At 38.2% G+C, this 13238-nt stretch overlaps 1 protein-coding gene and 1 pseudogene across 2 annotated transcripts; both read right to left on the reverse strand.

Moving 5' to 3' along the window:
- Positions 1-35: 35 nt before the first annotated feature.
- On the reverse strand, positions 36-9336 carry LOC144662207 (transcription initiation factor TFIID subunit 6-like). Its single transcript, XM_078522966.1, has 13 exons — positions 9120-9336; positions 8369-8455; positions 7389-7542; positions 6308-6364; positions 4768-4979; positions 4135-4200; positions 3820-3897; positions 3193-3294; positions 2940-3064; positions 2780-2837; positions 2088-2162; positions 1196-1315; positions 36-877 (listed from the first exon to the last, which is right to left on the reverse strand). The coding sequence occupies exons 1-13, from the start codon at positions 9273-9275 to the stop codon at positions 425-427; spliced, it is 1743 nt and encodes a 580-aa protein (XP_078379092.1). The 5' UTR covers positions 9276-9336; the 3' UTR covers positions 36-424.
- A 904-nt stretch (positions 9337-10240) lies between these two features.
- LOC144664296 (alpha-1,3-mannosyl-glycoprotein 4-beta-N-acetylglucosaminyltransferase C-like) lies at positions 10241-13059 on the reverse strand (annotated as a pseudogene). The gene is made up of 3 exons (XR_013572765.1): positions 13048-13059; positions 12295-12460; positions 10241-11432 (listed from the first exon to the last, which is right to left on the reverse strand). The product of XR_013572765.1 is annotated as an alpha-1,3-mannosyl-glycoprotein 4-beta-N-acetylglucosaminyltransferase C-like (transcript).
- Between the last annotated feature and the right edge of the window lie 179 nt (positions 13060-13238).

Below are 13238 nucleotides of genomic sequence, written 5' to 3' on the forward strand. Positions count from 1 at the left end.
CCAAACGGTTGAAAACAAATAAATCTAGAAGAAAATAAGCTGGTTTGATTTTTACAGTATTTTCCATTGTCTCATAGTCATGAGCATAATCTGAAACAAAGGGAAGTTAAGTTCATACTGGTTTGAAATATTTTAAAGCCGAAGGTAAATTTAAACCACAACATATCCAACTACATTGTATACAGTTTACATTCCATGTAAATTTCTAGTTACAAAATCTTACATGCATACAACTTCTGTTGGTTTCTTCATGTTTATGTATATATTTTGCTAAATATCACTAAAAACCTAGCACTGTTAAAACAATTTTTTGTTTGCATAGTGTTGTAAGATTTTTTACAGTTACATAAATATATTAAACAAATGCAAGTTTACATCTTATGTTATGTGACTGAGCCACCAGGTGTTGTTTTACTAGTAGATGTCACGCCAGGCACAGTTTTCTGTGGTGTTCCTGGGTGACTGTCTGTTTTACCGTACTTGGACTTAACATTCCTGTCGGCAATAAACCTGCCAGCGACACAGTCCCTCCTGAGGTGGGAGTGGTGGGGGTAGAACTCTTGGGGGTGGTGGGTAGTCCAACTTTTAATCCAGCTGGCAAGGCTATTGTGAATGCCCCAGGGGTGGTGGGAGTAACAGCTTTTACTGGACTAACCCCTGGGGTAGTAGGTGTGGTTGGAGTGGTAACCCCTGGGGTAAGCACACCAGTCACTGTGCGCACTGTCAGTGTAGAGGGCTTTTTCATTACATTAATTGCCTGTCGCATCTGTGAGACTTTTGTACAAAGCAGACGGCCCATCGCACCAAAATCCTTTTCATATTGTTCAGGAGTGTCTGGAGGGAGGCGGGTCCTCAGTAACACACCAGGGCAGTGTTTCTAGAATGAAAGAAAAATCAACATGTCAGTAAATTACATTAAATACTGGATATTCATCTAGTACGTATATAAGTTAATGTATATAGCAGCAGAGTCCCTAACACAGATTGGACAGTGTTCGTCTGACCCCAGTTGTTCAAAGGTTAGATAACACCAACTGAGAGAAGTAAATCCCTACCCAGTGGATAAGTATTTTAAAACTAAACCAACTGCGCTGTTCTCTAGATAGTGATTTATCTGGTGGATAGTGTTGGCCATTTTTTCAACAATCAGTGCCTCCTTTTACATGTACATAAAACAAAAAAAATGATAATCTACCAGTAGTAAATTCTTGAGATTCTCTGCAGCATTTTTTTCTACGGGATCCACCCCATCCTGTGCTTGTTTAATCAAAGCACTTTCAATCTTGAGTCTTGAAATGATAAACACTTTAACTACCTGTCAAATGATAAAATTGTTAATCATAAGAGAATAGTATTTCCCTCTGGAGAGTTTGAGCCTCTGTAAGTAAACACCTAGGACAAGTGCACGCTGATGACAAGCTAATTAAAACTATAGTTTTGGGTGGCCATGACCACAAGTGTCCAATTAGAAATGTGTGCCTATGAAAGGTGCCTGCAAGTAGAGGTTTGGAGTGATACTGGTTATTCACTTGACAGGTTAAAGTTATCACTACTGAGAGAATCGATGAAATGAATTTGACACTGACTGTTTTTATAAAATGCCATGTTTTATATCATGTGCACTCTGTTCAGGTGAGAAGTTGTTTTGTATGAGGCTATGTAAAGAGAAGAAGAAGAGAAAAGTCGATTAACATTCTTTTTCTTTATTCTTTTTCAGAATCCTTCAAAAATGCCATGCCCCAATTTTTTTACTACACCCAAAAAAAGGAAAAGCCCTTTTTTAGACAGTTGATAGGAAAAAAATAACCTAGGTTAAAATAAAATTTACCAAGGTTGAAAAAAATTACCTAAAGTTAAATTTGACCTGTAACATAAGCCCAGTGTAGATGTATCATTGCATTTTGTTGGCTTTGATTTTATAAAGGAAGTAATATAATGATTACTTATTTTTTACAAAGCCTGCTGCAGAGAAAGTTTGGCAAAATTCAAATGTACTTTTGTAAACTTTTGAATTCTCTCAAACTCTCTTGTGTTTGCAGTGAATAGGTTATGTAAAGAACCATGCATTTTTATTTGTTAAATCCTACCTCCTGCCCTAGTTCAGCAAGTCCAGTAATAGCTCCATAATGAGTGGAGAGTGAAGCTTTTTCCTGGTGCAAAGCCTGGAGGAATAACAATTTCTTGTAAATAATAATACCATCCAGGGCTGTCATTAAGGGCAATAACCAGTAACACCTGTTACGACTGAGTTCTCCCAATGTAATGGGTGAAGATGTCAATTGGTGTTATGTTACATTGCATACAGAGTGAAATGCTACAGGTGATAACTCCAATGTAACAGCTGCTTAAAAACTTAATGACAGCCCTGAATACTGTAAAAAAAACTTAAAGATGATCAACAGTTTGTATTGTGCAACTCCCATGTGTTTTTTTAACAGTTGCATAATGTCATGTAACGATGAACTGATTGACAACTTCCTTAGGGTAATAATAGGTAAGGGTAAAGTCTGCATACAAGCCGAAGAATATTCCTACTCCCCCCTGGAAAGGATGATACACCTGCACAGGATGAAGAGAGCCACTATAAGTAAGAGTAAAGTGTTTTGCCCAAGAACACAACTCAGTGCCCCGACCAGGGCTCAAACCCTGACCACTCGATCCGGAGTCCAACGCACAAGCCATTAGGCCACTGGGCCTCCCACAGGGTAATAATAATAATATTATATAGTAACTCATATATCACAAAAATACCTAATTTAAAATAACTCCTGTTACTTACCTTGCAGTAGGTTTTTGTTACTCTTGTTTGAACATTATTTGTAGTCGAATTAAAAGATCTGATGGATAATAAAAAAACAAAACACTTTTCAAGATCTATCTTCGCCACTGCAAGCCACAACTGTATAAGTTAAGTTATCAAATGTAAACATTTTAATCACCTGCAGACTTGTGCAATAACTCTTGAACCGAAGTCTCTAAGTGCCCAGTGATTATCAGTGTCTGGATTGGGACTGAGTTGTTTACTCACGATACATGTCATAACTGCTGGTATCAACTCATGTAACTGAAAAAATAGAACAAGCACCATTATAAAACAAAGGGTCAAAACTGGTTCGCAACATTTTACTAGCTAGCCATGACTGGTCCCATCAGAGAAGTTGTTTAAATGGAAGGTTTCTAAAGTGAACTCACATATTTTTCCAAGTAGAGCGTTGGATTATCCAGCAGTGCTTTCACCATGCGCATCAAGTAGATTAATAACACAAGGTTATTTTGGGCAACATTTACTCTTACCTAAAAAAGATACAAAAATGAATCATTCATATGTGACCATGTAAGGGAAGCTAATGAGCTGCTGGGGAAGAAAAGACGTGAAAGGGGTGAGCATCAGAAACTGTAAAAGGAAGTGCTGCAATAATAAATTAATTATATTATTAACATGGAATTTGTGGGCTCAAATTTCAGGTGTTTAGAAACTGATGCCTGAAGAGAGACAACTGCTGTAGAGACGTGGCTAAGATTAAAAATAGCACAAATTCCTTCACTATGTGTGGAAACTGCTAAAAAACTACCAATCTCCCACTCCTAGCACAGGCTTACCGTCCTATGTTTGTGAGTGCAAACAGTTCACGCCGTTGTTCTTTAAAACTAGCTGGAATATCAAATTAGGTCGTAAATTTGCCGACCTCACAAGCATAGGATGGTAAGCCTGTGCTCCTAGTATTCAATATTCAAAGTCAGTAAAATTCAAGCAACTGCCAGCTTTTTTACGTGGCTCCAAGCTTTCAATTAACATTTCTATGCTGACTAGTGACTCACCCCTTCAGAGATAAATGTACTGAATCGAGGTAGCATCTGGTAAAGGCCAGGGTCTGTTGACAAACTCTGAAGAGCTTCCTAGAAAAAGGAGGAAAGGCAAAATCTGTTTACATGTACATGTACTACTAGTAGCTGCAAAACCCATATTTATGTTTTTATTGTCCACTCCATGATAAAACAAGAACAGTTATACAGCTACCAAACTGTAAGGAACTAGAACTGTAATTTACAAGTTACATGCATCTTAAGCTTCCAAAACTTATGCAAGAATAATAATAACAAGAATACCGGTAAGAATAACAGAAGCGGACTTACAGCTCTTCTGGATTCACAGGATCCCACACAAGCTTCTGTGATCTCCTTGTAATATAACTGCTGTTCCTGATAAACAAGCAAGTAGACGGCTACAGTCAGCACAAAAAATCCCCCTTTGTTTTTCAAACTTTTTCTACAACTTATTTTAGATCACATCCTTCAGTTTGAGTTAAGGTGATTCCCTAGTATTGCATTGCGCATCCTTACTGCACAGAATTTTATGCGTAATTAGCGCAGGCACATAAACAAAATGGCGGCTTTTTTCTATGCAGCTTGGCTCGCGTGCGAGAGAAATCATTGTTTTCTCGTCAACAAGTTCGATGACCTATCATTTTTTTCTCTTAGTTTGAAAGAAGCGATTAAATTCTTTCTACAAAATGAATACAGATCAATTTCTATGGCAGAATAATACATTATCACCGAAAATGTGTACTTTGCCAGTACTCGCAAAGGAAATATAAGGAATTATATGGTTAATACAAGGTCTTCCTGCTCCTAAACGAATATGGTGACCCCCCTTTTTTATTTCAAAATTTTATTTCCCTTAAGGTAAACAACCAACTGGCAAAGTTTGGTTCAAAATCTATGAGCAGTTCTATTTCAAGGGAATTACCTTTAGTTAAGAAATCTTACCATGGATAATTCATGAGTAACTTGAGGTTTTGTTTTTTCGTTCTTGTCTCCAGTGCTCTCAGTGTCCAGGCTTCTATCATTCTTCTTCACAGGGCCCTGTTTCTTACTCTTGGCAGCAACTTTCACTGGCGGCAGTTTGGCAGCTTTTGGTCCAGTTGGTACTGCTGCGGCTAACACAGACCTGCTGTCTTTAGCCTGGACTTGTATGGGAACTTAAAAACAACACAGGAAAATAGATTACTGAAAGTGATTTGCAAAAAAAGGTTACAATAAATTAAAAAAATTGCAAATGGCTAAACTGGCAAGACAAAAGCTTACAATAGGTGAAAACATTTTACTTGTTTGACCTGACTTAAGTTTGGCTAAAAATGCTGCATTCTAATTATTATTACAGTCAACGCGCTTCACGCATGAACGCTCGGCGACGTAAGGTTCCAATATTCACGTGAACATTTCATGATTCAATTTGATTGACATGCCTTCACCGCAAGATTGAAAGATAAAGATCACGTTTCGAATAATCAATCATTATTTGTTTTTGCGCGAAAGCGACCGAGAAATTGAAAATGTCGGAAATTCTAGCAAAGATAAAGAGCAATGACCTCGCTCTTGCGTTTGTCGAGAAGCAGCTTTTCTAAGCAAAACGCTCAAAGAAATTAGACACGACATCGTCTCCGAAGTAGGAGAATTGTTGCCTCAAAATTTTTTTGTTCGAATGGGAATTCCAGTAAGCGCCATCCAAGAGGAGAAACTGCATCTTCAAAAGTGTGTTGTAGAAGAAGAGAGCGGCACAGCATTTAGTTTGTCGATTCAAGTGCACAATAGCTTGGAAAAGAACAATTCAATCGAACGAGCGCATAACTGCGTGAATGCGGCGGTGACACAGTCGCTCATTTACATGTAATTTGTTCCCGCGCGAAAAAAAAACCCAGCACACAGCCGAAATTATTTTAAAAAAAATTATCAATTGCCATAACGTCAGATGTCTTATTTTCAATTTTACCATGGGCTTTTAAATACTTTCAATTTGATTTACAATTGTTCGATTGAAGTTTCGAAGAATGATTTCATTAACTGAAAATGAAGTTTGAAAAATGTTTGAAGTTGTGCGTTCATGCGTGAAGCGCGTTGACTGTAAGGCCTGGCTAAAGTAGGAAACATTGCTGCAGAAACATTGTTTCTTGTCATGTTACCTAGGTGGCTAAATCAGCAGGAAACAAGGAAAATGTTTTGCTGCTTGGGTGGCCAAACAAGGAAACAATGTACCAGGAACACAGTGTCAGGCATGCACATAAACTAGTCAACATTGCTTCCATGGTGGCTAAACTGAGCAACATATGTTTCGGAAGAAAAATTTGTGTCCAGAAAGCAAAAATGTTTTTGACCAAAGGCAAAAACATTTTCTTGTTTCCGGGAAGCAAAATTTGTTTACGCAACATTTTTTTCCGTGCAGCTAAACTGGAAAACATTTGCATCCCACAATGTTTTCCTAGTTTAGCTAGACCTTTGACATTAATAATTCACATGCATAATCTTATACCTGGTGGTGGATTTTCAGGAATAGCTGGCTGAAGCCCTTCAATACTCAACCAGTGAGCTGAAACAAAGAAGAAAAGGTTCATTGTTGCATTCCTGTTACACCCTTCACAGCTGGGTAGCAATTGAAAACACTTTCAAAATTGTTGATTATCAACAAGACATTGATAAGTAGTAGATAAAATATGAGCGGGAGATCTGTATGGGCGTTTACAATGGCGAGCCGATAGGCGAGCCATTGAAACGCCCACAGTGGACCCGAATATTTTATGAATACTAATTAGCTGAGCAGGAGTTTGTATCAAAAGTTAATTCTATTGTTTGATTTGTATTGGGGTTTACAGTTGTGTACATGTGATCTGAATATGGTACTGGGATTGGTTTGCACCCGCATGAATATTTAATGAATTTTACAACAATAAATCAAATGCCATAGTCAATTTGAAAAAGCTGAGGTTTTGAGCATTGGCTCTTCCTGTTTTTTTGCTCTAACAGAGTGCTTGCACTCAAACATTAGCTTTACAACAAACTTTTTTTTATAATTATAAAGAATTAACAACAAACTCAATCCTCGTGAACCGAGAGAAAAGCCTCAAAGAAAACAGAGAATCAACAACTTACTTAACCTGCATATGATGCTAGGTCCAGAATCAATTTTCAGTGGCAGATCCAGACCTTTAGATAAGTAGGGGGCCCAATCATCCAGACCCTAAGAAAAGAGGGGGGCCGGCTCTCGAAATAACATTTTGCTCGGACCTTCGGGCCTCAGTTTGCCAAAAAATAAGGTGGGTCCCCAAGATCGGCCACTGATTCTGACACACTGTTAAGATTATCTACAAATACTGAAATTACATTTCTAGTTGCCTGTTGATGAAGGGATGAGAATTACCAATTATTTTATCATCTAATCACCTTCACCTAGCTTCTTTGTGCCTCGTGGCACATAAGGCCTTTATCATCTAATGAACAGATAATAATATAATAATAGTAATAAGGTTTTATTGGGCGCATTTAAAAAACTCAATGCGCTTACATTTCTCTAGATATCGGTACTGCAAGAGACAGAGTTGCAGCAATTTATATACCTTTGATGTTGACATCCACTGGTATACGTGGCAACTGAGAGCTCACAATCTCATTTAAATCAATCTCAGGATCTTTATAATAATACAGTTCCCTTCCACCTCCACTGGCAAAACGGAATGGGATGAATTCTTTAGCACTGAAACCATAAAGAGGCTGCAGGAAAAATAAAAACAAACAGCAAAACATGTCAGTTGCATTGTCACATGAGAGAAATCCAAATAATGGTTCAAACTTATTACAAAGATGTCTAAAGTTGACTTTTATTAGGCCATATGCGGGGCTGCAAATAATTTTTTTCCCTTGAAAGGACATGCATCCGACTAAGTTGCCATTTTGATCGGACAAAACAAATATGAGGTCGGACATCATATTACAGTACTGCTTGATATGTGAACCTGCTAATCTAATGCGTTATCAACGCAGAACATTGGTGTCTGCACTGGAAAACAAAACAAAAAACAGTTGTCCGAACATTCTGTCCGACCACACTTGGAATTTCGTCAGACATTGGCAAATTGTGGTCGGCCAGTGTCCAATGTCCAACTGTTATTTTCAGCCCTGCATATGTGCTACTAAGAACAACCAAGAACTGAACAAGAATACACTGTACCCTGTGTTACATGTACGTGTATAAGTAAGCGGATCATTCCTTACTATACTTGAGATGTTTCATCTTTTAGAAGACACATTAAGAAAAGACAGAATACAGGGTGCTCAATAACTCAGCAGTTTTGATCTGCTGTTTAGCTACCACAGATGATCTATAAAAGGGCATCGTGCATTCCGCAAACCGCCAAACTTTGTTTTTCCTAGACTGCAAACAGCTTTGGTTTGGTTTTCTCCTAAAGACGGAAACTGCTATAATTTCATGACGGTAAACCACCAGATAAATACGAATGTACTCGCAAAGCAACACTCAAAATTGGCTTAAACAGCCAAAGTATTATAGACCCGCTACCATACAGTATAGTTATCATACCTCAATGTTTTGTACATGAAGGGCATTATCAATATCACCAGTGATGAGTTTCCTTCGTTTCGAGTTCTGCATAAATTTAGCAGACTCCTAGAAACAAATGCTGAATTAGCTTGTAAGACATTTGTACTAAAATCATACTTATTTAGACTGGTCACTGGCACACTATCTAGCCTAAGAGCACCATTGGGAGAGAAGTGTGACCAACTTGTTGAGCCAAAACATGACATTGTAAGCTGAAAATATGCAGCAAAAGTTTAACGGTTATGTTGTGGTTTTAATTTATCTTTGGTTTTAAATTTTACCAACCAGTTTTATTTTTCATTGTTTCATATTGATTATCATAATCTGTAACAAAGGGTAATAAGAATCAAACTGGTTTGAAAATGATAAAATTTATTTAAACCACAACAATTACACCAATAATGACATTTCAGGAAAAGACAAACTTTGTATTAAAAACAAATACTAAAATTTGATGGACCAAAAATTCAATAGTTAATGTTTAACTATTTATAAATAAATGTAGGCTTTCTGGTAAGTTTGACTTTTGAATACCCAGTAAGCTTAACTTTGTAACGAATAATCAAATTTCCCAAATTTTATATGTGGCAAGTTTTCTAATCGCACTACTAAACACGTATAACTTAAACAGCTTTTGAGAATGAGGTATACAATCCTTTTTATGCATATCCCTACCACAGTCCATTCAGTACAGTTAATCCTGCATCATTACGCTGAAAACAGGACGCACCTGAGCGAGTTGTTTCAGTCGGTATGTTCCATCGTCAATCAACAAATTTATCGCTTCATCATTGAGGTTAGAGATTCCCATGGACTCTGAAATTGACTTGATACTTTCTGCAATTAGCTGCCCATCTACTTCGACTTTATCATCGTCTTCGTCCATTTTAAATCAAGATTAGTTGGGTTTTAAAATGAAAGGTCAGTTCGCCATCTTTTCCGCCATTTTCCAAATTTAGCAAGTCAGTAGATCAGGTCAGCGGTAATAAATTCGGTCAAGTACCGTACCTCGTGTCCTATATACACCAAATGGTGAACCCACATAAAATTCTCAGCGAGAGAGAGCTAGTGCTCTCCCCAGGTCTCCATCAGGTTGAACCCAACCCACTATAAACTACAGTAGAACCCCGGTAACTCGAACTCGGATAACTCGAACAACCCCGCTAACTCGAACTAACTTCCATTTCCCTTGGACCCGCTTTTCAGTCATTTTTACTCATTTTTACCGGGGTTCTACTGTACTACTAACCACTAGATTTTCTCAACGTCCATTTTTTTTGTTCCTTTATCCAAGCTTCTACCCTTTCCGTATCGTCAATGTAGCCTCGCGCCCAAGTGAAAATGCAGTACTTGTTTTCCTTATAGATCATTGCACCATATCCTCCCGCTGATTTCTTCACATTCGCGGGGCAATAACATCGCGGCAGCCGGGGTGTTGTTAAGGAATAGAGAAGATTATAAAATCCCCCCCCCCCCCCACCACCCTTTCCCTACCTGCCACACAGGGTCTAACGTTACGCCAAGGTTCAGTTTCGTCAGCTTAAAAAATATTTTGTGCAAGAGCTGGGATAAGATTCTTTTCAGGGAATAATTATTTTGTAATTTTAAACGATGGATTGGTATCCGGGATTCATACAGGAATCACTGAAAACAATTTTGTTCCGGAACAAAATCGAGCTAAGGCTTCGTGTAACCTGCAATCAGACGTTCCTTTTAAGTTTTGGCGGTGACAGATGAGACGGGGAGAGGGAAACCTGTCACCGCAAGAAAAAAAATGAAAGCCTGATCACGGGTGTAGGCTGTATCAGGCAAATAAAAGATGTTGATAATCGTAGAGATGGTAAAATTTATTGAACAAGGATGAAACTTTATCTTGAAAAGTCTTTGTATTAAAACGATTGCTAACCTATCAAACTTTCATTATTTCATTATCATTTGTATTCAGTCTTTTGGCCATATCGAGATTTCACGAATGATCACCCAATGTTTTACTTCTGCAATTATTTTAACTTTTAAGCATTTTGCAGGAAAGCTTATAACATTTTCCAAGTGCTTTGCGTCTAAAATAGGATCAACAAAATGACCTATTTTCGTGCACTGTGATTCGTCACAACTGTTCGTTGCTGTGTTTGTTCCGCACGCTATAACAACCGCGCTTGAAAGCACGTCTCTAAACAGTGGGCTCCCTGTGGTTATGAGAACGCGTGAGATCCGAAGAGGTTCTTTAAACTCCATGGTAAAGCTATCATCTACTTTTAGTGTTTGGAGCCAAGCGAAACTTTCCATCTCTTTAAAAGCTTTTTCCAATCCATGACTTCCTTCAAACTTTATACCAGTCGTTTTAAATTCAACTTCGGGTTTTGCCCCGCGAAGTTGGCTTCCCATTTTAAACAAAAACTCGCCAAGCTTCTGGTTGGTTACTTTAACATTTGTTCGTAGATATGCATGGACGTCCATTATTTCAAAAGGCAGACGTCCTTCTGTGAAAAGGGCGCAATATTCAGCCAAATCCTTAAGCATTTCCACTGAATAAAGCCGTCCCAGACCAGGCAGAGAATTCTCTCCTAAATGGTGTGCGTAGAAAATAATTGTTTTTCTCTTCAAAATTATCAATTATTTGTTTAATGGCTGGGAAAAATGGCTTGATGGTTCGCGCCTGGTCGGTCAGATGTACGTAGTGCGCTGACATTCGCGAGCAATACTCAAAAAGAAATGTAAGTCTCTTGTTGAAATCCGAGGTATTTTTCTTGAAATCGTCCGTAGTTGATGCGATACTTCCCCATCCCAGGGGTTCCCGGCTGACTTCCCTCAGAAATTCCCCCGTGGGATGGATGACTTGAATGAGCCCACTGTCGAGTTCGTCCTGAAATTCGTCTTTTGTTCCCTGTAAGATGTGCTGCCTTTGGATCCTCCTTCGAAAACCACGACAATAACAATGTCTGACTGCTCTGTGGCTGAAATGTGATCTTGTCAGGGAATGAAGAGCTTGCTATTAGGTTATCCTCTTCACCTCGTGTGCTCACAATGCCAATACTCAGGTAAACTGGAAATGAAGTAAAAAGAAGTTAGGAACAGGCATAAGCTCAGGTCTCGGTGGTTTAAATGGTTGAATATGTTAACTACTATCAAGTAGTTAAGTGTCTTAATTAAACCACCGCACTATCCACCGTTATCTTACGGAAAAATCACTCTCTAGGATAGTGATTATCAGTATCACGTTCCAGGCGCCGGAGGGGAGCAGCGCAAGGAACAGCAAGTGAAAAAAAATGGACGAGTGTCAGTCGGAGAGCTCTCGCCTTAAACCCCTTGCCATTTTTTCCACTCCCCGTTCTTCGCGCTAATCCAGTTCCAATCCCCTCCCCACCCATCCACCGCCCAACTAACCGAACGCCTGGAACAGGTTAATTTATCAGAGAGATATAGCCGTGTTCTTTCTTTAGACATCCAGGATCATGAGTATACTGAAGCAGGATCAAGTTCCAATTTTAACAAATACTCGCAAAAGAACTCGCAGAATTTATGAGCCGCATTTTCTAATTCGAAAATAGCACGTGTACTATAAGAGTTACTAATAAAATTGTCACGCAAGCTTGTCACGCGAGTTTGTCCTCGAACTTGTCGCTGGCGGTTTTCTCGGGCGATGGAAAAACCTCAAATATACAACTTGTTAATACGGCCTCTTCTTTCCTAATGAATGGGATTCATGTCGTGCTATTTTACCTAAAAAGAATTGCGAGCATACACAAACGGAAGGAAAGCTTTTAGTGGGTGTAAAACTAATAAAAACAAAAGTCACAAAAGGCGAAGCAATTAACTGGAAAAGAGCTATATCCTTTACTTTTAAAGTACAATATATTACACTAACACATTTTTTTCAGCATTACAATCAGGATAGATCAATGTACCTGTCTGTTCTTTTTGCCTTCCGAGAACGAGTCCCTGGCTGGTATTCACACCATCTAATAACCGTTTGGTACAATGAGCGGACGGACACTGTGTCACAGGCATCCCAAGACTGATATCTGACTTTATGCATGTAAGCGACAATGAAGTGTGCTTGAAGTAAATGACCTGGCGAATAACAACAACAAAATAAAAACAGAGAAACACGGCACAGAATGTAAGGTTCTCTATTCAGAATAAATATGTTGAAATATATTTTTTTCTAATCTACAAGGATAAAAGAGCAAAGCTTTTACGATAAAATATTATGTAAAATCAATTTTCTATTCCGACAACGTTGCAAAATCGGTATTTAGAAAATTGTTTTGACTAATAAGACTTCTCGAATCGAAAATTAACTGGGGTCGATCTTTGTTAAGATTTGCAAGAATGAACTAAGATTAAATAAAACCTATTAGATTATTTTGTTCGCGAAAATATCTAAGTTCATCCCGCCAATATTCCGCTCACCGGAATATTACTGTACATGTAATCGACAAAAAATATATCCCCCGAAAACTACAAGCTACAAATACAAGATAATGAATACTTACTCTTTAACACCATTGCAGCATTAAATAAAATGATTCCATATAAAGTAAACGTGAAGAAGTTTTGTTTCCACATATTTAAACAATTCAATGTAGCGAAATAAACCTGAAATCCTTAAACAAGAAAAACTAAACCGAAATCGGCCTGAAAAGGACAACTTTTACCATAGCAACCATACTCAACCTGAAAGCACGTAGGTAAAGAAGCTTCACTGTTGCTATGGCAAATTATATATTGGGGGAATGAGAAAACATTTCTGACAGTTATTGAATAAGATTTATGAGTTCAATAATGAATTAAATTGTATTACTTGCTTATAGCTGCTTATATGTCGGTCGGACTCGTTGGGGACTGT

This window comes from Oculina patagonica, chromosome 8 (assembly GCF_052425735.1).
Source record: "Oculina patagonica isolate OP01 chromosome 8, crgOcupat, whole genome shotgun sequence".
In the NCBI taxonomy this organism is placed as follows: Eukaryota; Metazoa; Cnidaria; class Anthozoa; order Scleractinia; family Oculinidae; genus Oculina; species Oculina patagonica.